A 24,257-nucleotide genomic window follows, 5' to 3' on the forward strand; every position below is an offset into this window, starting at 1 on the left:
CTTTCATTTTGTATATTCATGTTTATTAACATTTTCAACTGCACTGCAGAGCAGATTCTTTTACTTAGAGGTCTAAATTTACTTAACAGTATGTCACAAATATTCTTCCAGGTCACTGTATTTATGACACTTTTGCCCATTCTTTTAATGACTAAAGCACACTGAGAATGTACTATAATTTATTAGAAATTCCCCAATAATTAGATATGTAGGTTATCTTTTCTTTTGCTCTTTTAGATAACACTGTGCATAACTTCTGTGTCAGCAAGAATATATATAATAAATAAGTTAAATTGTATCCTACAGACTAAGTACTGTGGAGAAAAGCTATGGAGGTCAAAGTACACCTCACTGCAAGTGACAACCGGGAAAACTTCCAGAGATGTGTTAGGAGCTTATCATGAGAAAAGCACTCCTGTCCACTCCCAGCAAGTAGGCGTGAGGACAGGAATGAGCCTCGCCTCACAGGACAAAGACTGGTTCTGTGGGGAAGACAGCAAAGACAACAGCAGAACTCACTCAGAGAGGTAAGAGGTAGGAAGAGGGGGTCTAGTCAGCAAATCCTAAAACACAGCACAAGCCAACTGAAGCCTCCTACTGTGATAAAATAGACAGCATCAGCCTTATTCAAAGTAGTCAAAGGTGGAAAGGGCCCAAGCAGATGAAGGGGCAAACAGAATGCAGTCTGTGCACACAGTGAACACCATTCAGCTTAAAAGGGAATAGACTATGCCTGTACTGAGAGCTCATAAAGGATGAGGGTAAAATCTTAGCCTACAGAAAGCCCATTTGTTTAGATATAGTGTAACACAACATGCAAGCAAGTAGGAAATGTGTGCTTTCTGATGGCCAAGTCTGCCTTATGAGGACTTTCTAAAAGAAAGGAATCCTGATTTTCAAAAGTGAGCCACATGGGCACTACTAACGAAATTAAAAGGAATTACAGGGGGCTGGAGAGATGGCTCAGTGGTTAAGAGCATTGCCTGCTCTTCTAAAGGTCCTGAGTTCAATTCCCAGCAACCACATGGTGGCTCACAACCATCTGTAATGAGGTCTGGTGCCCTCTTCTGGCTAGCTGTATACATTAAAAAAAAAAAAAAAAAAGACAGAAAAGGAATTACAGGATGCTTGTTCCATAAAGAAACTCCATGTTAAGGACAACCCTAGGAAGACAAACAAGAAAATGCCAAATCTAACCTAGAGGTAAGTCAGAAAGAGGCAGAGAGGGTATTCTTAACAGCAGACCAAGAGGACAGGAAGTCAGACAGTTTCCCATGAAAGAGAAACAGGGCCAAAGGCAGATACCAGGTGAGTCAGGAACACGTCTATAGAGGGGAAAAAAAGATTTCCTATGGCAAATCTGGGAAAACTAGGGACTCAAAAAGACTTGGCCAATGAAACTAAAAGAAAAGCAAGCAGCCGTGAGCACAGACTGAGTGGAGCTCAGGGCTGGCTGGCAGCAAGGAGAGCGGCTGCCTTAAAAGGCAGCACCCTGTGACTGAGAGAAGTGCTTTTCACCCTAGGCCTGTCAATATTTACCAACCACAGTCCAGTTTCTACCTCCTGTTATAGCTCCTGGCTTTAAAGTATGATATCGATACAATACTCACTGTGCATAACTAACATTCTCTAGTTCTCTTAGTTACTTAGGACAGTAAATATATTTAGTAAATATAAATTAGTAAGAGCAGAAAACTAAAGAATTACCTAAGATAGTAATTAAAACAAACCTAACAACATTCCTATTTTATAAGCTACTGGAAAACATTTCAGTGAAAGCAGCTAAAAAACAATCTTTACATTAAACACATATAAATACATAAGCACAATGGGTAGACACAGAGGCGTGTTCTAGAGCAAGCCTGTCCAATAGTGTTACACATGGCTATTTAAATCAAATTAAATTAAAATTAAATACAAGCTACAGCTGAGTCATCACCTGCACCTGCAAAATTAAATACATCTTTTTGTCATGGGCTTTATTTACAAAAAAATTTTAAAGATCATTTTTTCACTTGCGTACGTGCATGCCTGCATAAGTTCATGAGTACCATGTGTGTGCAGGAGCCTGCAGAGACCAGCAGAGGATGTCAGATCTCTGGGAACAAAAGCTGGTTCCCCTGTGAGAGCTTAAGTTCTAACTGCTGGCCATCTCTCCAACCAAACAAATTTGATGTGGTAGTAATCCCTGAGGTTTTAAAGTCCAGTGAATTTTAGGAAAACTGGGCTTTCTAGATGGTTCAAAGAGTTGGTTTCAAATGTAATCGTATGGGTTTATAGAGACAACTCAAACATTAAAAGTTAATTTCAATATTCAAACTTTCAGTTTCTATTTTGAAGACAATTCTAACCCTCACATGAACATTTAAAAACTTACTTCAAAACTAAGGTCTCGGATCAAGATGTCTCCATTTGGTGTTGCTAAAGGTACATGATCAAACCTGAAAACGGCATTAATAAAAAAAAGAAATTAAAAACTAGCAAGGGACTCAATACCCTCAATAACCCAACACAACAAAAGACCACTCAGACGCTTCAGAAAAGAATACACTCAGAAGACAAAATGCACCTAAAAGGTTCTCAAGCTCTCTATCCACCAGAGAAATGTAAATCAAAGCTGCAGTGACTATCACCCTGCCAAGGAGAACAGTTATCACCAAGGACAACGTAAGTGCTGGCAAGGTGCAGAGGAAAGGAATCCTTAGCCACTGCTGATAAGAATCTAATTAAACAGCAAGGGAGGAAAACAGTATGGGGATCCTTAAAAAAAAAAAATAAAGATTCAGCTGCTGTAAGTTCTCTGCTTCAGAGAGAAAATCCTACTCCAGAGGAAATAAAATACTTGTCAGCGTGGCATCTGTGCTCCCATATGCCCTGCATATTTATTCAATAAGCCAACAGGGGAAACTCCCTTAATGTCTTTCAAGTGATAAAAGGATAAAGAATACATCATATGTGTAAGCACACACTCACACAAAAGGAGTATTATTCAGCCTTTAAAAAAAAAAACTAAATCTGGGGGGCTGAAGGGATGGCTCCATGGTTAAGAGCACTTGGTTTTCTTGCAGAGGGCCCAAGTTTGGTTCCCAGCAACCATATCAGGTGTCTCACAACCACTTGTAACTCCAGTTCCAGGGGATTCAATGCCTTTTTCTGCTTCACATGTGCCTGCACAAACATGGTATACAGACGGACAAGGAAAAATCCATTTCATACTCCTCAAAACCACAACGTATTTTTAAAGAACTCAATCAGTCATTTTTGATGGTAGAGAGCATCATGGTAAGCAAAGTAAGATGGAAAAAGAAGTGTAGTTCATATATAACTTATATGCAGACTCTAAATCATTAAATTCATAGAAGAGAATGTAGTAGTCATTGCTAGGGGCTGAGGGAAGGGGACATGGAAGTGGTGTCATTCAAAAAGTATAAAAGCTTTGGCCATGAAGGAAGATGAGTAAGTTCTAGAGGTCTACCCAGCAGCAAAGGGACAACAGCTAAAAATATGCTCTACACACATTAAACGGCATATACATACACACATTCAGATGAAGAGATAAGAGATACAATAATTTGTTGGAATATGGACATTATTATAGTATGTATGTAGTATCAAAACATCAAATTATATACCTTAAACATATATAGCTTTATGTCAGTGATATCCCAAAGCTATTTAAAATTTTTAAAGAGTCCATTTTAAATGACACATGTAACTACAAGCTGAAGAGAAAGGTTGCCACGAAGTGTAACAAAGGCATAGAGCACAGCACGGCCTTTTCTGTACATACTTTATAATGTTGTCTGCATTGATGACTTCTCCAGCACCAGGTATCAAGGGGCTAACTTGAGCTCCTTCCGTACCTTAAATGGAAAACAATTATTAAAACATCATATATTAGGAAAACCTTAAAACTGTGACTGCAAACTATGATGTTTATATTTACCCTTTTCCTGTTGTGACACCATTGTGCGTTCATATTTGCCATGGTTTAAATCCTTTAGTACTTGCATTAATTCTGTAATCCGAGCCGTAAAACTAAAATTTAACAGAAACCATAATCAAAAGTCCAGGCTATTACTAAATCTTTTATATAAACTGAACTGAAGTGTCTAAAATTATAACTTAGGTTAAAGGACACAAAAGAAGTCTCATCGGCATAAAATACTAAAAATAAACACGCAAACACGCACGCCCTATTTTGCTTCAGTAAAAGAGAAAGAACAGCAAAGTCAGGGGAGAGGTTTCAGGGACCCCTCTATCAAGCATTCTTGTCAGTACACTCTGCAACCACAGGAGGCTGTGTCCTGAGCTGCTGGAGTGACTTGCTGTCACATCCAATACTTTCTCCAATAGGAAGGCTACACCAGATGCATACTGCTTCTGGTATAAATGGGGAAACTGAGACTACTTCTGCTCTCATATTCTGAAGAAGGAAAAAGCTGAAGCATTCTTAATATATGATTGAAATCATGGGACACTAGAAATCAATCCAGTGGCAAGAAGTAGGGAAATATAAGAAAGTCAATGAAGGTCAAAGAGAAGTTTTCTTATCAGAGAAGCAAAGGGAAGTATTTATTTATTTGGTGTAAATAACAAGCAAAAAGTCCCAAAAGGAAGCCTTGGGAGGTAACAGGCTCTCTTGGTGTTGATAGTTTCACATAAGCATACTTATTCTTATATTCACGAATTTTGTGTGCATTAAATATGATGTTTTTAATATGCCAATCACTCTTAATGCCCCACAAGGAAAGCTGGCACGCACAAACTTATACAAAATCTGAGGAAGTCGCTAATGAGTGCAACCCACAGCAGCTTCTCAAGAACGAGTCTTCACAGTGCTGGCTGTGTCTTGTTATGAAGACCGTAGCAGTTTTGACAGCAGAGAGAACACAGTAGCAGACACACGCCTATGAAAGACCTCAGGGTAGTAAATTTCCTTAGGCAATCCAAAGTCTGTGGTATTGTTTTCACACCCTGGTATTGTTTGAGGTTTCTGCCTTCTATTTCAGCTTCTGAGATGTTTAATCCCATTCCATGATCTAAGACAGTTTTGTATTGGGTAATATATCTATATGGTAATTGGTTAATTCCATTAAAGCAACCTCCATTTATTTAGCTAATTGGTTGGTATAAACCTTAGGGGTAAAAATCTATAGACGAGAAAAAAAACCTGCTTAAATGTAAAACTTCTGTTCTAGCTTAAATTTCCAAACAAAAGGGCTAGCAAGAATTACCATTTCCCAGCTCACCCAAGACGAGTGTCTGTGAACACAGCAAACACAACACTATCCTAGTTAAGACTCAAAACAGCTGTCTGTCATCAGGAAGCGTGAGAAGTTCACTGACAGAGAGGCCCTCCTTAATTTTCTACCAAAACCAACTTCCTAGAGAAGGAAAGATCAGTCGCTCTCTCATCTTAATCTCAACTGGGTACCAGAACCATAAGAACAATATATATTTAAAATTTATTCTACGCAATTGCTCATTATTACAGATCTTACCCGGCCAATCTAGTCATTTCACGCCCGGCCAAAACTATACGACCCAGAGCTTGAGACATTCTCAAGAGCATTCTTCCACTTTGGTAGTAATCCTTAAAAAGAAACAGTATAGGTTTTGCTCACGTTTCTACATTAAAAACACAGCCTTAATTCTGAATTTCACTTCATTGGAACACTACCTTACCTCCAGGAGCTCTGAGTGTGTGCTGTGGAGATGTCGAGGGTGTGACAGATCTAGGAAAGGACGGCTGACAACCAGGTACCCGACGACAGTGGCAATATCTGGAACAAAACAGTTAAGATCTTAAGTATCATTATTTCACTTTTCCCACAAATCTTGCCACACCATCTCTTTTAAAACATACTTACATTTGGCAATGATGCTATCAATGAAACCCATAGAAAACCGAAAGAAAATGAAATTATGTAGGTGTTCCACCTGACAGAAAACAAAAGAAAAATGTATTTTTTCTTTTACAAAAAACTAATTTTTCCTAAAGATAAAGCACAATGAACTTATAAATAGGCAGTGAGTATGGAGGACTCCTCACTGTTAATACACCCCACAATGAGCGCACACTGAGAAGAAAGCAGGTTCCACACAGCCCATCAATGTAACAACACTGACTACTTAACAACAATGTACCACACGTAACAGTAGAACACTGTTTGCCACACTGCTAGACACATATACCCAAACTTATCAGTCAGCAAAGCAAAAAGGAAGGCTGAAGAGCCATTTAAAATTGTCAGAGAAGGCAAAGCTGTAATACGGTGTTAGTGTTTGGGCTGAAAACCCCCAGGCTGAGAGAAGTGAGTGAAAAGTTGGTGTGTGGACAAGTCTTATAGAAAGGAGCTGTAGACACTCTTATTGGTGAGCACTCTAAAAACGCAAGTCATGTTAAATGGCAAAAATCCAATTTTTTAAAGAACCTGAGACAACTTTTCAGTATTTGTAAATTACGTACTTAATATCACAATTTTCCATTGAAATATTAGCCCCTGGAGGCAGGATTTCATCTGCCATGCTTACCACGTGATTATCATTAGCACCTAGTGATGGCACCCACCAAGACCCGACTTGGTACTTAATATCTTTTGAGTGAGTAAAACTATTCGAATTCAAAATTGCCAAGCAGCAAATAAAGAAAAGCTGTTTTTAAAAAGTCTTTCTATTCCAAATCAAAGGTCACTTGTGTTTAAACCACATTTTATTAGCACAGCCAGAGCCACTCACACATGTATTACAGTCCCAACAGAGCCTATATGGGAAGGAAACAAAATATATATACACTATTTTGTCCTTCACAGAAAAAGGTTGCTGACCCTTGCTCTATCAAATATTCTCTACTAATGTGTGGGAGTCAGTAACTTAACTATACATGAGACTTCTTTAGCAACTACTGCAAAATTGCACAAGACTATTTTAGTAAATCAACCCATTTTATAAATGGAGAATCTAATGTTAATATAACTGTTTTTAAAACTCATTTTCAGTTTAAAACACAGCTTAAAGACTTGCTACTTGAAATACATCTTTAACTATGTATTTATACATATGTAAATGCATAGAAAAAAACATGTGAGCCTCAAGTGTTTTGTTTTGTTTCATTTGGTTTTTCGAGACGGGATTTCTCTGTATAGTCCTGACTGTCCTGGAACTCAATCTATAAACCAGACTGGTCTCAAACTCAGAGACTTGCCTGGCTCTGCCTCCCAAGTGCTGGATTAAAGATGTGAGCCACCACTATCTGGTGACCCTCAAGTGTTTTTCTTACCAGTTTTTGGAAGACTGAGTGGATTGTCCGCTTTTCTTGTTTATTCCCATTGTAAAAGGCAATTTCTTCACTATTAAAGACAATAATAAGCAATTAATGACAATGTTGTCTCACCCTGAAGTGTAACTAAAATGCAGTGTTCAATGAGTGGACATTTATAGTTGTATGGACATCTTGGTCCAGTGTAATGTCCCAGGAGGTAAAATGTTTGCTCTACAAGTCCACCAACCTGAGTTTAATCCCCCAAACCTACAGACAGGCAGAAGCAGAGAACAAGCTCCACAAAACTATCCTCTGACCTCCAAGAGAACTCTGTAGCAGGCCCCCTGCTCAATAATAAACCAAGTAAAAATAAAGATAAATGGACATCTTGTCACTAAGAGAATATCCGGCATGAGCCAAGCCAAGGCCTGTTCTTGAGATCAGTTCCTAGCAAAGCTTCAGGAATATATGAGCACACAGCTGACTGGATCACAGACTGAACTGTAACCTGTGTGTAACCTGACATTAAAGATGCAGTGAGCAAATGCTCACTAACTGTAACTGAGGCAGAAGAGGAAGACACTTTGATATAAGGAAAGATTAGACCGGGACAGACATTACAGACCACAAGTTAAAATGAAAACCTAAACCAGAGAAAGGACAAAAATAACAGAAAAATACAAGTAGTGGTATTTTAATATGCTGCCTGGGAAAAACAGAAGAGTGAAGTCCTGACTGCGGCAGTGCCCTCGGGGCTAGCGCACCAAAGCTGTTCCTAGTCTTGCACCACACTGTTCCCGAGAGTGTGAATGGGTCCACAGGGGCCAGGAAGATCTTCAGCAGGAAAAACCAGTTCCATACAGAGGAAGAAAGGCTCAGTGTAATTAGATAAAGTCTTTAGAAGCTAGCACCTTAGAGGTGAAGAAAGGCTCAGTGTAATTAAGCACACTCTTTAAAGTCACGGAAGCTCAAATGTCACACAGAGAATGTATGTGCAGGCTGGTGAGATAGCTAGGCAGCACTTGCATGCGGGCTGACAACCTGACTGCCATCTCTGAACTCAGGGTGGCAAGAGAGAACTGAGACCTCCACACTGTTATGCTCCTGCTTACACAGTCTATGCATGCGGTCTAATCAAGGTGCACACCTAAAACCTCAATATTCAGGACACTAAGGCAGGAGAATTGGAAGTTCAAAGCCAGCCTGGGTTACATGGTAAGAAAAAGAGAGAAAATAAGATCAATGAAAAAATAAGGTCATGGAAAAACGGAAGAGAGAAGAGGAAGGGAAGGGAGGGAAGAGAGAAGAATCTTCTAAAGAACTAAGAAGCCGTTTCTCCTTTTCATTTCTGGCAGTGAAGCCTGGGGCTGCTTTTGCCATTCTGTGACCACAAGAGTCAAACTATTAGGAAGGGGTATGTGGTGGTTTGAATAGAAATGGCCCCTAGAGGTCCATGGGGAGTGGGACAATTAGGAGGTTTGACCTTATTGGAGTAGGTGTGGCTTTGTATGAGAAAGTGCATCACTAGGGGGTGGACTTTGAGGTCTCAGAAGCTCAAACCAGGCCGAGTGACTCAGTCAGTTGCTTTTTGCTGCCTGCGGATCCAGATGTAGAATTCTCAGCTAACCCTCCAGCACCATGTATGCCTGCATGCCACCATGCTTTCTGCCATGACAATAATTAATTAAATTTCTGTAATCCAGCCCCAATTAAATGTTTTCCTTTATAAGAGCTGCCATGATCATGGTATCTCTTCACATCAATAGAAACCCTACCTAAGTCAGGGTGGTATGCAAGGCAGGACAAAGCAAGAGAATAACCAGCAAGAGTCATAACTCCAATCCTACTGTACGTACCCTTGACTGCTCTGTCCTAAGAACACAGACAATGTCTCTACTATGGAAGCATGTTTGTTTTCTAGTAAAAGCATCCTGTAAACAGCTTTTTACTAATTATACCCATTATTCCCCTGCCTCCCTAGAGCATGAAACTCCACTGTAGTAATAGGCGCAGCAGGGCTGCGTCCCTGGCACCTGGCCGCCCACATGGCTAGCTTATGCCCCGAAATAATTACATGGAAACTGTATTCTTTTAAATACTGCTTGGCCCATTATATCCAGCCTTTTCTCGGCTAACTCTCACACCTGGACTAGCCCATTTCTAATAATCTGTGTAGCCCACGAGGAGGCTTACCAGGGAAGACCTTAACCTGCGTCTGTCTGGAGTGGGAGAATCATGGCGACTCCTTGACTCAGCTTCTTTCTTCCAGCATTCTGTTCTGTTTACTCCGCCTATCTAAATTCTACCCTATCAGAGGCCAAGCAGTTTCTCTATTACTTAACCAATGAAACAACAGATAGAAAGATGACCCTCCTCCATCACTCCACCATATAAAATATGATTTTAACAAGGAAGCAAGGGAAGAGGACACCATTTTTTTGTACAGTAACCTACATAGTATTACATAAATACTAGGACCTTCAAAATTGACTTCAAGTTGGCAGATGGATACAAGAAAATTTATAGAGCATCCTAGATCCTGATCAAAACCTAAGCCAAAACCATATATGTAGAGTCAATCCTCCTAACTTCATTATCTGTCTACAAGAAAGCGAAGCTATGAGTAACTTGCTAAAATCATGTAATATAGAAAGAGTTGATAAGTAGAAAGGGTAGATCTTGAAACTATTATGGATGGCTTCAATGCCTACTTTTTTTTCTTCTTCCTACTTTAGATCTCAAAACTGTCCAGAGGTCTAAGGGCATTACCTCAATGTAAGGGTACCTGCCTGCATTCAAGAGACACTGCAGTTCAATTCCTAGTACCCCTTCTCCCCACAAATCACATCTGAAAACACAATTACCAAGTACTGCAAAACAGTCACAACTTTAAAATGTCTATAAGTTAAAGCAAAAGTTTCCTTGAATAAATACAAACAAACTTGAACTATATTATGACTAAATTTTAAAGTGAATTCATAGAAAATGAATAGATAGAAGATATGAAGAGGTAAATCAAGGAAACTACACAGCTAACAGAAAGAGTAGCTGGAACATGCAGGATTCTACTTTATAAGACTAATATTCTTCATAATGCTTATTTTCAAAATAAGTAAAAGCTACAGTTTTAGTAACTGTATTGTTAGACTTTTAAGTCAATATAAATGACATCAATATCCACAAGAAGAAATTTCCATTATGGTTTTCCCTTACCTATTTGTGATAAGTCGAGAATTAACGTATCTATATTCTCCTTCATACTTCTGCTCTGTTATTGTCATCTTGCCGATGGGCCTTCTGAGTCGAGTTAGGAATAGTCCAGAAACAAGCAAGTAGGCCATCATGCTTGCTGGTCCCTATGGTTAATGAAAGAGAACGATGTACAAAGCTCAAGAGCATGGTAATAAAATCCATATGTAGAACGCCTGTAAGTAACAGACTTTGAGAGAAGCTGAGCCTTTATTTTTCTTTCTGGGAAATGGAATGCTAGTCTCGATCTTCCTATTACTATCATCCACCACAACTCCTGTAGCTCCCCTCACGAACAACTGTTCACGTAATCCGCTCACGAGACTCTGTCATCTAGCACTCTTCCACTGCAACCATCTTAATGCTCTCAAGTCTACAGGAATTCTCGGAGCTCATTTTCATAGTCTACCTGAATGTTATTATTCCTTAGGTTCCCTCCTCAGCTCTCATCTCATCCTGGATTTATAGCTAGGCCCATCACTTTTAGGGTAGAAGATATTATTGCCAAATATGTGCCAATCCCAACAGCTACAGGGGTCTCGAGTACAATTCCTTAAACAGCCTCTCCCTGCTTGTACACTAAGTTTTAGCCTTTAATACTTTGAATGAATTTTGAAATTTATGCCCTGGCAAATGCTGAAGCATTCATGGGCAGCCCACATATGAGTTCTGCTGACTTGTCCATATTGGGATTCATGCACTAGATTGATGAGGCCCTTTACAACTCTATAAATGACCTCACAGTCCACTGACCATCAAGCTGTAACCAGTTCCCAAACCACCCTTACTTCCTATATATCTCTCATGTTCAGATCAAATTTGCCCCAATCAAAACTGTTCTCCTGAACATGCAACCCAGTGGGGCTATTTTTATATTTGATAAGCTTAACATCTAAGTATCAAAACAGTTAAATGTCAGCTACAATTCTTCTAGGCACTAAATACTTCCCTGAAACGTCCACTAGTGGATATTTCTCAATGTGTTGTAATTGCCTGAACAACTACTTCCTTAGCCATTGCTAATTTCCCTTCGGCAGGAACTGACTTGCCTTTTATGGCTAGTACAATGTATATGAACATATGCACAAAGAGTTTTCAAAATTGTACCTGACTGATTCAATGCACTTCAATAAAAACAGCACATGAGCAGAGGTGCCAACTGTAATTCTAAAATGCTGATGCAGATTTGTACATATTGGTACGAAAAAATACAAGAAATATCAATTGCAGTATAGAGATTAGAAACATTAGGACTGTTCACTCTTGTGATGCAGTCATGTAAAGAATCACAGGGTAATACAGAGAAAAACAGGAAATTCAAATAACAGGAAAGCAATAAAAACAACCAGGCAAATTATAAATTAATCACAAAATGAATGTAAAGACACATATACATAGGGACATAAAATCAAGTTATATGGTTTATTATAAATATATAATAAATATTAATAATTATTCAAGTTAGACATCAATGAAACTCAGAAAGAAAGATTCTTGTCATCACAATTATCAGAGACAAGAGGAAAAGGCTCATGGACTGACTAGTCAATAATTTATCATTATGAAACACTCCTGAAATGAATATTTTCATTCTGAGCATATTGCTGATCTTATTCTAACATTTTATTAAAAGTATTTGTTGCCAAATATCTCTTTAGACATTACTTTAGAACAATAAGTACATGTGCATTCAATGTATGTAGTGTGTGTTTAAGTATTGCCAAAAAACGATTTAAGTAATTTAATAGACATTAAAAAGCCCAATTAGGACACTTTTTAAAGCCTCCATTATAGTATTAGTTTACAGCAGGTCGTATTAGGTAGAATGTGAAGATGTCCTCAAGGTTGATTTTTTTTTTCCTTAGTCCTTCACAATGATCACAACACAGTACTGTAGATTTTAAAATGTAGAGCAGGAGTAGCAATATGTCTCAGTGGGTAAAGACACTTTTTGCCAAGGCTGAGCTTAATACCTGGAACCCTACAAAGTGGAAGGAGAATATAAAACTCCTACAAGTAGTCCTGTGACCTCCGTGTGTGTGTGTGTGTGTGTGTGTGTGTGTGTGTGTGTGTGTGTGTGTGTACATGTGCAAAAAATGCATCCAAACATGAAAGAATCAAAGTGGACTCACCTGAGCTCCAATCGCACTTGTTAACTTGAAAATATATAAAACTATATCTAAAAATGGCTGTAAAATAAACATTAGAATAGACAGAATTAAATCTCTTGAAATGGAGATATCCCAAACAATGACTACTGAGCATCAAGTGGGAGAATCACCCATTAATAACACAGTAATATAAAGACATTAAACAAAATTACTTGAGTTATAATTCCAAATCTGCTATTTTTCTGATTTTGATATAACTTCATCTCTAAAATGAGAGGGTCCTTCTTCTGTAATACAGTTTGAGCCTATTACTTTATTATAACAATGACATAAATGAAATAATCAAGTGAGTCATATGACATAGTCTTATGAATCTATGAACTTATTTGATGATACAATTCTAAAGTTTCAACACATTAAAGTACTGCTACTCACTGAGAACAAATTCAACCAGTGTTCTGACAGTGACATGTACTTTAACATTTTCAAGGAACCCAAAATGTGTTCATTTATTTGAAGTCTAAAACATGAGTACTAATACAAATGGCTTGCTTTATAAACTGGCTCATACAAAGATGTATCTTACCCTTTCTCTTTGTCCTGCATATTATTAAGAGCTTAAACTATTTTTAAAATTCAATTCAAATATATGTAAAGGTTACTGGCCAAAAATAATGTTCATAATTTACATCAGGAATTAAATTGATGTTTAAAAGAGAGAATGCACTACAGTGCATAGAAACAGTATAATTAATTTTAGAACATTTCTCTATTACGACTATGACACTTTACAAACTGCAGATTTGCTCAAGTGCTAAGAGGAAAGAATATGTAATAGTTTCTATACAAAATTAGCTCCATAGATCTATTAATATACTGAAGAGAGAGGTGCTAGGGAAATGGCTCAATGGATAAATTGCCATGAAAGCCTGACCATCTAAGTCATGATCTCCAGAACACGGCAGCACAAGCATCTGTAATCCCAGCATGCCCCTCTCTGGAGATAGGAGAATCACCAGAAGCTTGTGGGCTAGCTAGCTTAAACACAATAATGAACATCAAGAGAGGTGCTATCTCCAATACAGGTGGAAGGTAAGAACTGTCCTCTGCCCTCCACTTGCATGCTGTGGCCCCTGCATACATGAATACATTCGACACATGCATGTGCATGTGCATGCACACACACAGTTACTTTTTCACATAGAATGATACTGAAGAAGAGAAACAGGAAATCTCATCTCATTTTATGGATGTGTAATTGGAAATACAAACTGAAAAGTCAAACCTGTATCAAGTCTAGAAGAAAAGAGGGAAGGAGATCCTTTGGCTGAAATCAGTCCACAAAATTCTTACAGAACTTTTGTGAGGCACTAATTTCAATTCTAAGCCAAATACTTCACAGAAATAAGATTTTTAAATTAATTATATAATTAAAACAATTATAATTATCCCAATTTTCTTTTAAAAGAATTATCTATACACTACTCCCTTTTACCCCAATCAATTCCATATAAATTTGCTCAGATTCAAAATTCAACAAATTTAACCAAAAATTTTTAAGTAGGTAAACTTACCTTACTAAGATTTGAATACAGATCAACTACACTGTTACAAAATTTTTCTACATCTTGTGTAAGCAGCTGGTCTGGATTTGCTATTCTGTTATCCAGGTTGCCCATTTTATAATAGGTGAACGCTCTGAAAGGGCAATTAAAGTGATTTCAGAACAAGCAATTACGGAAACCAGGCATTCATATCACACCACCCTCTGCATAAACACACAAACATACCAGTCTAGACACTCTAAGAACTGTCCTAACTTACGTCAGCCATGGGGAAGCAAGCCCGGAAGAGGGTGATTTGGTGGCTGATAGGAGAGCTAGGACTAGAGCCCCATCACTCCTCCCCATATGCACATAGTCTAAGACATTTTCTTGAAAAACAGTCCAGTAAACAAGAAAACCGTGTGCTACCATAAGCACTACTGTCCAGTTGAAGTATTAAGAGCGTCACTTACTGAAGATACTCCTCATAGAGGTATCTGGTGAGCCTTACTCGGAAGCACAGTTTGAGCTCATTTAACCCATACTTCAAGAAGTTATTAACCAGAGAGATCTAAAACAAACAAACAAGCATTATCGGTTTTGCTTCAACTTCTACTTACTGAATTGCAATTTACTTCTCTATCAGTTTCTGTATCTACAAGTTCTGATGATCTTCACTCATAGGCAATACTGTAATTCAGTTCTGTTTTGTTTATGTTTTATAAAATGCAAAAGTAATAAGCTAAGTTGTGTATATTTAATTACCCTATAACTTGGAGCTTAATTTTTAAAACATTATGAAATCCCTTCTGGGTAATCAAATATGCAAACCTTTCCAATTTCTACCTGAAAGGAAGTTTATAAGTTCATAAACTTGTATTTCTACATTTGCTCCTCTGTCAACACTACCACCTAGAGGGCAAGTGTTAGTCACATGCCATGTGTCTTAGTTTTCAAAGTGTGAGTTTTATGTTACTTCCCAGATTATTCTAGAACCACTTTACTAATCTATCCCACCATTAAACCAATCTGTTCACAGTTCTGTTTAAACCCATTTTATTAAAAATGTTTCCACATCGTGCTTCCAATCTTAAGTTTTTAATTGAAAAGGTCTAAAACTTACGCGTGCCCATCCTCAAATACTAAACTATAGATGAATTAGATTTCACAAGCAAATTCCTCTTTTCTCCTTCCAAATATGGACATTAAACGTCTTATAGGGCCAAGAAAATAAAAATAAAAACCAAGGTAAGAAAATCATTTGAGTTTTAGCCTAAACTAATTTCTAAGTAAACTCAAATAGACCAGTTTAACAGTGGTTCAAGTTGCAACTGTTTATGTTTTCAATCAATATCCTGGGTAGTCTGCCCATCTTACTCCCAATTTCACAGCCTGGAAATGTTTTCAGTTGTTCCAAGTGGGAGAGAGGTGCTATTGCCATTTACCAGAATGTGGTTAACACTGGAGAAAACCTGGTCAGGAGAGAGTTGAAAGGAAAAGAGGGAGAGAGAAACAAAAAGGAGAGAGAGAAAGGGGAGGAAAGTGTGGGGGGGAGGCAACAACTAGAAAAAAGGAGAAAGAAAAACAACATACATGTGTGTGTATATATGTGTGCTATATTATACACGCACTAACATTTTTAATTTTCAATTAAGTATAAAGGTTTACACTGAAAAATTAGGATATAAACCATACAAAATTTAACACGAAATTAGAATTTAATACCACAAATCTTTAAAGTTAGTAAGGACAAATTCAAGATTTAGTGAGGTGCAAAGTTCGCACAAATAAGAGTTCTAAAGAAATGCACTTACAAGAGGCATGGCAGCGATGAAGTTGAATAAGTATCTCTTGAAATCTTTACTGTTACGACCAATGATGCCACTGCAAACCACCACATGCAATGCATTAGTTGCAAAAGAAGTTAAATGTAACATTAGAAAGCCTAGAGCCCTAAAATCATTCTTGGGAATTTCTACTGAATCATTAAGTAATTAAGAAAAAAAGTCTTAGAAAAAGGTTCACAAGTTTTGAAACCTTTTAACGGCTAGCTTAACCTTGACCCTGAAGATGGTAAGATGAAGCAAAAACAGCAACCAAGGGCTACAGATGTACTCAAGGGGAGAACTGTAGAACCTGTGCTTAGTTAGCATATGCAAGGCTCTGGGTTACAGCACCCCAGAATTCTGGGACATTACAGACAAACCAGAGTAGTATTTGCTTGCTTTAAATATTTTAGCATCCTTGATTTTCACTGGAATGAACTAATGGCAGTAGAAAGAGTAAGAGGGCTACCTCAGCCGCTTGATAGGGGAGAGGTAAGTAGTGTAGGCTTTGTGGTCCTAAAGTTCTTGTTGCAACTACTCAATACTGTCACTCATGGAGTATAAGTAATCTAAGACAGCCTGGCCAGACTCTAGTAAAGTTTCAAAAAAAAAAAAAAATGAGGCTGAGTGTGGTGGTGCACACCTTTAATCTCAGCAATCAGAAGCTCAGAAGCAGGCAGATCTCTGTGAATTTGAGGCCAGTCTGGTCTATAAAGAGATTCAGGTCAGTCAGGGCTACATACTGAGACCCTGTCTTTTTTTTGAAAGGAGGGTAATGAGACTTCACTTGCAGGTTCTGGTTGGCCAATCCTGGGACTGGCTGACACACTAGAGAAGCATCAGAATCAGTCTATAAAAGCTTTAGGTCCCTAACTCAGTTCAGCAAAATCAGCTCCTCTTTTATCTGCTTTTGGTCTGTTTTATGTATTTATCTGCTTTTAAAATACATACTTCAAAAGAATCTAAAAGAAGGGCTCTACTGCTTTATTTAAGAGTTTGAAAGCCAGGAGTGGAGAGATGCCTCGGCAGTAAAGAGCACTTGCTCTTCTTGCTGAGGACCTGAGTTTGGATCCCAGCAGCCACATGGCAGCAATCAACTGTCTGGAGCTCTCTTCCAGCCTCTGCGGGTACTAGGCATACATGTGGTACACACACATTCATGCAGAAAATCCATAAACATAAAATAAAAATAAATCCTAACAAGAGTTTGAAAGCCATTATGATGGTAGTATACTATGCATGTGTATTTTTTAAAGAGGTAAAATGTGTGATCACAGAACTTTCTTTTCAGAGAAATATGTATGCATACACATATGTATGTCTGTATACATGTACACACACACACACATTCTCTTTTTTGGAGAAACATGGCAGCAAACAATTGGACTAGATCTCCCAACTACCTGACTAGAATGTGATAAGGAAGTAATTTACTTTTTATGAGGGAGTAGGTAAATAAATTTGGAGAAATCTGGATTAAACAAAGTTATTAAACATCTTTACCAAAGATCTTCTCAAAGTCTTTTACAGCATGCTCTATTTCTTAACAAAACTTTTAGGAAATGTTACCTTATACTAATGGAAAAATAAAATAGGCAATTTTTTTTTTTTTTTTTGGTTTTTCAAGACAGAGTTTCTCTGTAGCTTTGGAGCCTGTCCTGGAACTAGCTCTTGTAGACCAGGCTGGTCTCGAACTCACAGAGATCTGCCTGCCTCTGCCTCCCAAGTGCTGGGATTAAAGGCGTGCACCACCACCGCCTGGCTAAAATAGGCAATTTTCTATAAAGAAATAGTGGTCTTTTTAAAAGCTAAACTAGAAGGGAAAATGGAATAGTACTGTAATTCTACTTGAAATATGAAGCAATTAGGACAGTGTAAAAAAGCTTCTAAGTTTCAGTTAAACTGAGTCAAACTACAGAAAACCGAAGTGCTTTTGCGCTGCCCAAGCTGTGAGGCACTTGAAACTATGCATAACATTTGGTACAGCACATGCCATCCATCACTGTGCAGGGTTTACCAATGGAGTAGCTGCTATAAATTTAAAAAATGGTTCCTTGAATAAAGCCACACTTCTGCTTATTATTCCACTGCAAAAGAAAAATAATTAACAATGAGTAATTCAGTCACTATTACTCCCCAAGACATACGGACATTTATGAAAGACTGTTTGGTACTTTAGAAATAATGCCTATAACAAACAGATGAAACATAAATGCATCTTTATGGCTGGATAAAGCAGCCACAGTTAAGAGGGTCCTCTTCCACACTGTGGCATCACTAGTTTCTACCTTACAACGTCTGGCCTATTACAGTTTGCTCATTCTACACACGTTTTGGCCGTTACTAACAAATAAGTCCTGCATATGAAATGCAGCGCATTAAAGACACTAACAAAGCTCCTGGAAACTCTAAACCTACTCAGAAGAGTCAAAAAGGAAAAATGTAACTTTAATAGAGACAAAAATGTGTTATTTTTTTAAATAAAATTGTCCTATAATATTTAAACTATTTTAAACTAAACAACTCATAAATATTTGTATTTAACCAACTGTCAAAGTCCCATACATTACTGAAGCTCAAGAAGAGTACTGCAGAGGAAGCCATCTCAGTTACTTTCTCTGTGAGAAATGCGAGAGAGAGAGAGAGAGAGAGAGAGAGAGAGAGAGAGAGCGAGAGCGAGCGCACACAGGGCTACTACTGAAACCTCAAAGCCCATGCTCAGTGAAAAATGATTAAAATTTTTATTTTATTTTAGGCAGGGTCTTGCAATAGAGTACAGGCTAGCCCCAAATGTACAATCCTCCTGCATAGTCTCCTTAGAGCTGGGATTACAGGTGTATGCCATCACACTCAACTCCTAAATAATTGTTTTAAATAAAACAAAACTTCAAGAAAACCTGTAGAAAACAATTTTTAGCTTCACAATTAGATGCAAAACTAGACACCCAGTAGTCTGACTATTACAATTATAAATTGGCTCATGTCCATCATCATTAATTGAATTATGTACCTACTCTCAGCAATTCATTTTCCATGTTACTAAGTATGTAAGAAAACCAATAAAAAATAGAAATGTCTAGTACATAAAAATTACTATTTTGGACTATAGAAGAATGAATTTATAATATCGGAAAGGAAAAAACTTTAAAAACACAATTTTCCATCTTATTCTTTAAGAGATAAAGTAATATTCAATACTGTATCATTTTATACAATTCTATCCAGATACTTAACATAATATTTATAGTAGGCATAAATTATATATTTTCACCACACACAAATGCAATATCATTTGTAAAAACTGTAACAATTAGAGAGACACTTGAAATTAAAGATAAAATTATCAGAGAAAAACATGGAATTTTACAAACCATATGGAATGTTAGAAATGTCTTCTGTGCATCTATCATACAAAGACCTCAAATTACTTGGGCTTACAACTTATATAAACAGAGCATGCGCACACTTAAGACTCCTACAGGCATCCTCCAAGGGAAATCAGATGACCAACACTGTTTTCTAAAGCAATCATTCCTAACTGTGAATTCCCAGTCAAGAGCCAAAAGCTGCTTGAGAAAATCTTTTAACAAACAAGGACCAGTAAGGACACAGAAATAATACTGGGAACTAAATGACAAAACAAACAAAATAACTAAGAAAAAAAGATAATAGCTTTAGAAATGAAAAAAAAATGAAAGAATGACTACTATAAAAATGCAAAAGATGGTTCTTGGGAATAAAGTTGTATCAAAAACTCTCTAGAAAATAAGTGTGGAGAATTTTTCTAGTAATAGAATTAAAGCGTCAGACATGACAGGTAGTGAAAACTTCCTGCAAATTAGAATCACCTGGGCTATCTCAGCCAGTGTGAGGCCTAGGCATCGGCAATGCTTAAGACGTGTTGTACTGATGCTTCTACATCTGCAGTCAAGTTGAGAACTAGAAGCGACAGAGTGAGATCTTCAAAAGCTAATGACAAATGATTTTCAAACTGGAATGCATAAACACAGCTCAAACACTGACTGAGTGGGAACATAGAAGACATTTTCAGAACCACAAGGTCTCAAAATTTTACTTTCCTTGGCCTGTTCTTAGAAAAAGACTGTGTCTACCAAAATGAAAAAGTAAACAGGGAAAATAGTAATAAAAAATTCAGGCACACAGAAAAACTACAGAGGCATGGGGTGGGGTAAAAACAGGGATATAAAATTAGCTTGCCTGGTGTGCTCGGCAATAATTACATTAGGTGTGCTGTGGAGATTTTACAGTACTCTGAAAAACCTCGAGCTGAGTCAGAACAGTGGGCAAACAAAAACCTGTAACTAATAAATGGCAGGACAAACAAGATGCTTTCAGAAGAGCAACTACCAAAACACAGCCTGCCCTTGGCTCCCACAATACACAGTATCCCATAACCAGTAAATCCGGACAACCAAACAGAGAAGGAGACTGAGGAGAACAGCAAAAGCGGCTGCTCTCCTTCCAAAGAAGGGACGAACACTCTAAATCCACGTGGCCTACCAGAAATGCACATACATTCAGGGAGATCCCTGTTGAGTCTGAAAGCCTAGATAATTGACGTATACATGTTACAAAGGGCTTTTATCCCTTCTTCACTTTCCTTCAGAAATGAGTCAAAAAATAAGGACATAAAGCACATTTCCTACAGATCAAGGATCTAAATAAAAAAACAGCATTTTAAGAGATTTCAAAAGTTTGGATACATTATCCAAAAAGTTACCTTAGATTATGTATTTTAATACATAGCCAATAAACATTCTATACTACAAAAAAGAATTCCAATAAAAATCTTCACTTTGTCATTCATATTATAATAGTAGTTTAAGAATTAATGAGTATTACAACAACTTGAGAGATTCCCAATGGCCATTTTCAGTATTAAATCCAAAATTTTCAATTGCAGTGATTAAGACATGTCAGAAATATAATAAAAACCATGAAAAGATTAAGTTTAGAATCAGAAAAGTCTTTTTCTATTCCTATTAAAAACAAAAAGGCAAACTCTATATGCCTCACCAATTTGGCACGTTCTTCCAAATTACTTTATTAATTTTAGACACTGGCTACTTGCCTGCTCTTTTAAGCTTCAATAATAGCACCTGTTACACTGCACTTTAGTTTCTGGCTTGTCTGCACTCCTTTACACACTGTCAGCTCCGCAAGGCTTGGGACAGAATTTCTCCTGTTCACTGGTACACATCCCTGCCATCTTGTACCTGATACACAGGAAATATTCCAAAAACTGTTTATTTAAATGAACAAACACATGACTAGACTTCAATGTATTTACCTCTTTTTTTTTTTTTTTGCTTATAATGGCAATGCTTAAATACAAGGCAAGCTACTATTTCACAAATAAAAGAAAAAGGTGAATGAGCAAGTACCTTTCGATGAGAGTCCCATTTTGAATCATCCAAACATCACAGTATGTTCGAGAGACCAGCATAACAGCAATAAGTATTAAGTAGCCTGTCTAAAATAAACCATATAGAGTAAACTAAATGTATTTCAGAATGTTAAAAGAAACAATAACTTGGTGAAGTTTTTGGTTTCAAACTTCTGAGTTTTATTCTAACAATATTTGTTTATATTTTATGTATATTTTATCTATAATAAACTTTAAATAAAGATTAAAAGGAACTTAAAATTATACCACACAAAAAAGTCAACAGTGGAAACTGGACAAGTAATTTAAGATTACCTGGCTTGGTAATTTGTGATTTCCAATTTCTTTTTAATATACTACTTTAATAAAGAAAACTAGTAATAGTTACTGTGTTAACTAAACAATTAACAAATACTGAAGCTTAACGTTTTGTACAAGTTTAATAAATGAGGTTTAGCTTGTTAAATAAAAAGTCTCTAACACTGTCCGGGTTCCTTAGGGCTTTCAACTTGAGCATTTAAGGCAAGAGTTAAACATAAAAAGCAACAAAGTTAGTCAAAAGGAGTTGTGAGAGTTTGTGGAAGTGAGAGGACAGGAAAGGCTAAAACAGCAAAAGTACTGTGGCATGGGAAATCATTACACAGACTAAGGGAACAGGAGAGGATGAAGGCTAAGGCAGGAAAAGATTAAAACCACATGGAGCATGAAGGTGTGCTGACCCAGCAGATCCAGAAAACATAAATCATCACAAGCGTCTACTAGGTAAGCACGTGTTAAAAAGTGACGAGCAGGGAATGGTTACATCAGCAATACAGGTGCTAACTTAGAGACACATTTATAGTCTTCTTTACTTACACAGAGAACATCTTACCTGAATTGCTATGACTTATTGTTCTGGGTATGGTAAGTTAAACATATAGTATTATAACTTCAGAAGACTTACCTCTTTACAAAATGTTCTAGGTACCATGATTTTCAGGATCCGTGAGAGCCTTGATAAAAACACTCTGTCCACCACAGCTCGCTCTTTCTTTCCTTCTTTCTACATTTAGAGAGGAAATGGACCATTTTAAGATGATAACTGCATCAAATGCAGTGATTACAGAACCGCATTTAAATTAGTTGCAGTAGCGCACAGTGATTGCAGAGTATATTTAAGATAGCTGCAACAAATGCAGTGATTACAGGGCCACATTTAAAATAGTTGCATAGACAAGTGTTAAGATGGACAGATGAATTTAGAGTGCACACTTGAGCAGCTCTGCAGATTCAGACAGAGCCCAAGAAAACAGAATTACCTAAAAGGTGAAAAGAGATATGAGGTGTGCTCCGAGAGAAGAGCATAATCAAATAAAAACCAGTGGGAATAAACAGGGAAAACAAAATGAGTAGTGTGGATGAAGCTCTAAGTGAACAATAAAGTCAAGTATTTACTGACTTATATTTGCAGTGACTGGTATTGAAACAAGGGCCTTATGGTAGGCATGTACCCCATTACCACTGTCCTACAACCCTAGCCTACACTTCTCAATAAATAGAAACTTTTTTAAAATCCCGAACAAGATTTTTTTCTAATTTAAAGAAACTTCTGCAAGCTCCCAACACTGTGGAAGTAGTTCAAGGCCAGCCTAATCTACAAATAGAATTCCAGGACAGCCAGGGCTACACAGAGAAACCCAGCCTAGAAAAACAAAACAAAAACAAACCCAACCAACCAACCAACTCACCCCCATCCCCCCCCCCCCAAAAAAAAGGAAAAAAAAGAGTCTGGGTTACTAGATTTATCACTGGGTGGGAGTTAACAAAAAGGATTGTTTTTAAATTGATGCTCCTACTGTTGATCTGCCTGGCTTTAAGGAGAATAGCATTCAGTTCATTCTGATTGCAAACATTAAAACACACAAGCTGAACTCAGGTCACCCCACCACAAGGACAGTCAAGGTCATAGCTCCTATGCTATAATAAATCACAGAAACTTCATCACACTCTTTTTACCTTGCAGGTTAACTAAGTAATATGAAAAGGTGATTTTTTTTAAACTTACAAGTACAAGTACTAGGTTAACCTCGAGATACAACTATATTCTAAGAGAACTATTTTAAAGGAATGGATCCTTACAAGACCAAAATAACTCATATACTATGAGGTTAGTTTAGCTCTCTTCTTTCTTCTTCTTCTTTCAACAAATGTTCTACCATGATGTTTCAATAGCAAGGCTGATGCCATGAATATGAAAGCTGCTATTTGCACAGTACTACATCTAGAACCTGGGGAGGCCAATCAGACAGAATTGGTGCCAGTATAATGAGATGATCAGGTGACATCACTACCCAGTGCGGTGCAGCATCAAGACTCCATTAAGTTTCTGTTTTCTTGATGATCAGAAGTCCCATGTTGTCTCCAGTCTCTTCATTATGTTTTCTGTGAGCCCCATGACAGAAAGGGAACTTTTTGGACTTCCAGTGGCATCAGTGCATGGCTCATCTCCAAGGCACGCACAATCCTGGGGTTGTCTTTCTGGACCTGAAGGTGCACTATAGCTTTGGTGTGATGGTCTTTATAAAACTTTCTGAAGCCAGGTAACCAAGGATAGCTGTTTCCACAGTAAATGTGGCCGCAATCAACTGGCACAGCTGAGCTGGAGCTGAGGAACATGGTGTGGGCGGCAGGGAGATTGGCAGAACCACTCAGACAGGAAATGGGGACTGTAGAGACCCATATGGGAAAGACACGACCTCAGGGCCCACTTAGTACCACCAATAATTTTAAGAGAGTGGTAACCACCATTCAACTCTGTGATGAATATACTAATAACTGACTTGCACACTTAAATGATGACCTTTAAAATAAGGATTA

General features: G+C 37.6%; 1 protein-coding gene across 1 annotated transcript in view; it reads right to left on the bottom strand.

Annotated features, from left to right (window-relative positions):
- Window positions 1-24,257, bottom strand: part of Abcd3 (ATP binding cassette subfamily D member 3) — a 54,614-nt gene that overhangs the window by 11,298 nt on the left and 19,059 nt on the right. Inside the window, exons 3-16 of the mRNA XM_050136243.1 lie at window positions 22,345-22,443; window positions 21,400-21,488; window positions 15,983-16,052; window positions 14,642-14,739; window positions 14,199-14,322; window positions 12,646-12,702; window positions 10,478-10,620; window positions 7,283-7,352; window positions 5,874-5,943; window positions 5,689-5,786; window positions 5,505-5,596; window positions 3,947-4,038; window positions 3,791-3,863; window positions 2,378-2,441 (exon numbers count right to left, since the gene is read on the bottom strand). Of these exons, the coding sequence (XP_049992200.1) occupies window positions 2,378-2,441; window positions 3,791-3,863; window positions 3,947-4,038; window positions 5,505-5,596; window positions 5,689-5,786; window positions 5,874-5,943; window positions 7,283-7,352; window positions 10,478-10,620; window positions 12,646-12,702; window positions 14,199-14,322; window positions 14,642-14,739; window positions 15,983-16,052; window positions 21,400-21,488; window positions 22,345-22,443 (1,239 nt within the window). The remainder of the gene's footprint in view (window positions 1-2,377; window positions 2,442-3,790; window positions 3,864-3,946; window positions 4,039-5,504; window positions 5,597-5,688; window positions 5,787-5,873; window positions 5,944-7,282; window positions 7,353-10,477; window positions 10,621-12,645; window positions 12,703-14,198; window positions 14,323-14,641; window positions 14,740-15,982; window positions 16,053-21,399; window positions 21,489-22,344; window positions 22,444-24,257) is intronic.

The sequence above is a fragment of the Alexandromys fortis genome, unplaced genomic scaffold (assembly GCF_014885135.2).
Source record: "Alexandromys fortis isolate MF-2015 unplaced genomic scaffold, M_Fortis_MF-2015_v1.1 scaffold_19, whole genome shotgun sequence".
In the NCBI taxonomy this organism is placed as follows: domain Eukaryota; kingdom Metazoa; phylum Chordata; class Mammalia; order Rodentia; family Cricetidae; genus Alexandromys; species Alexandromys fortis.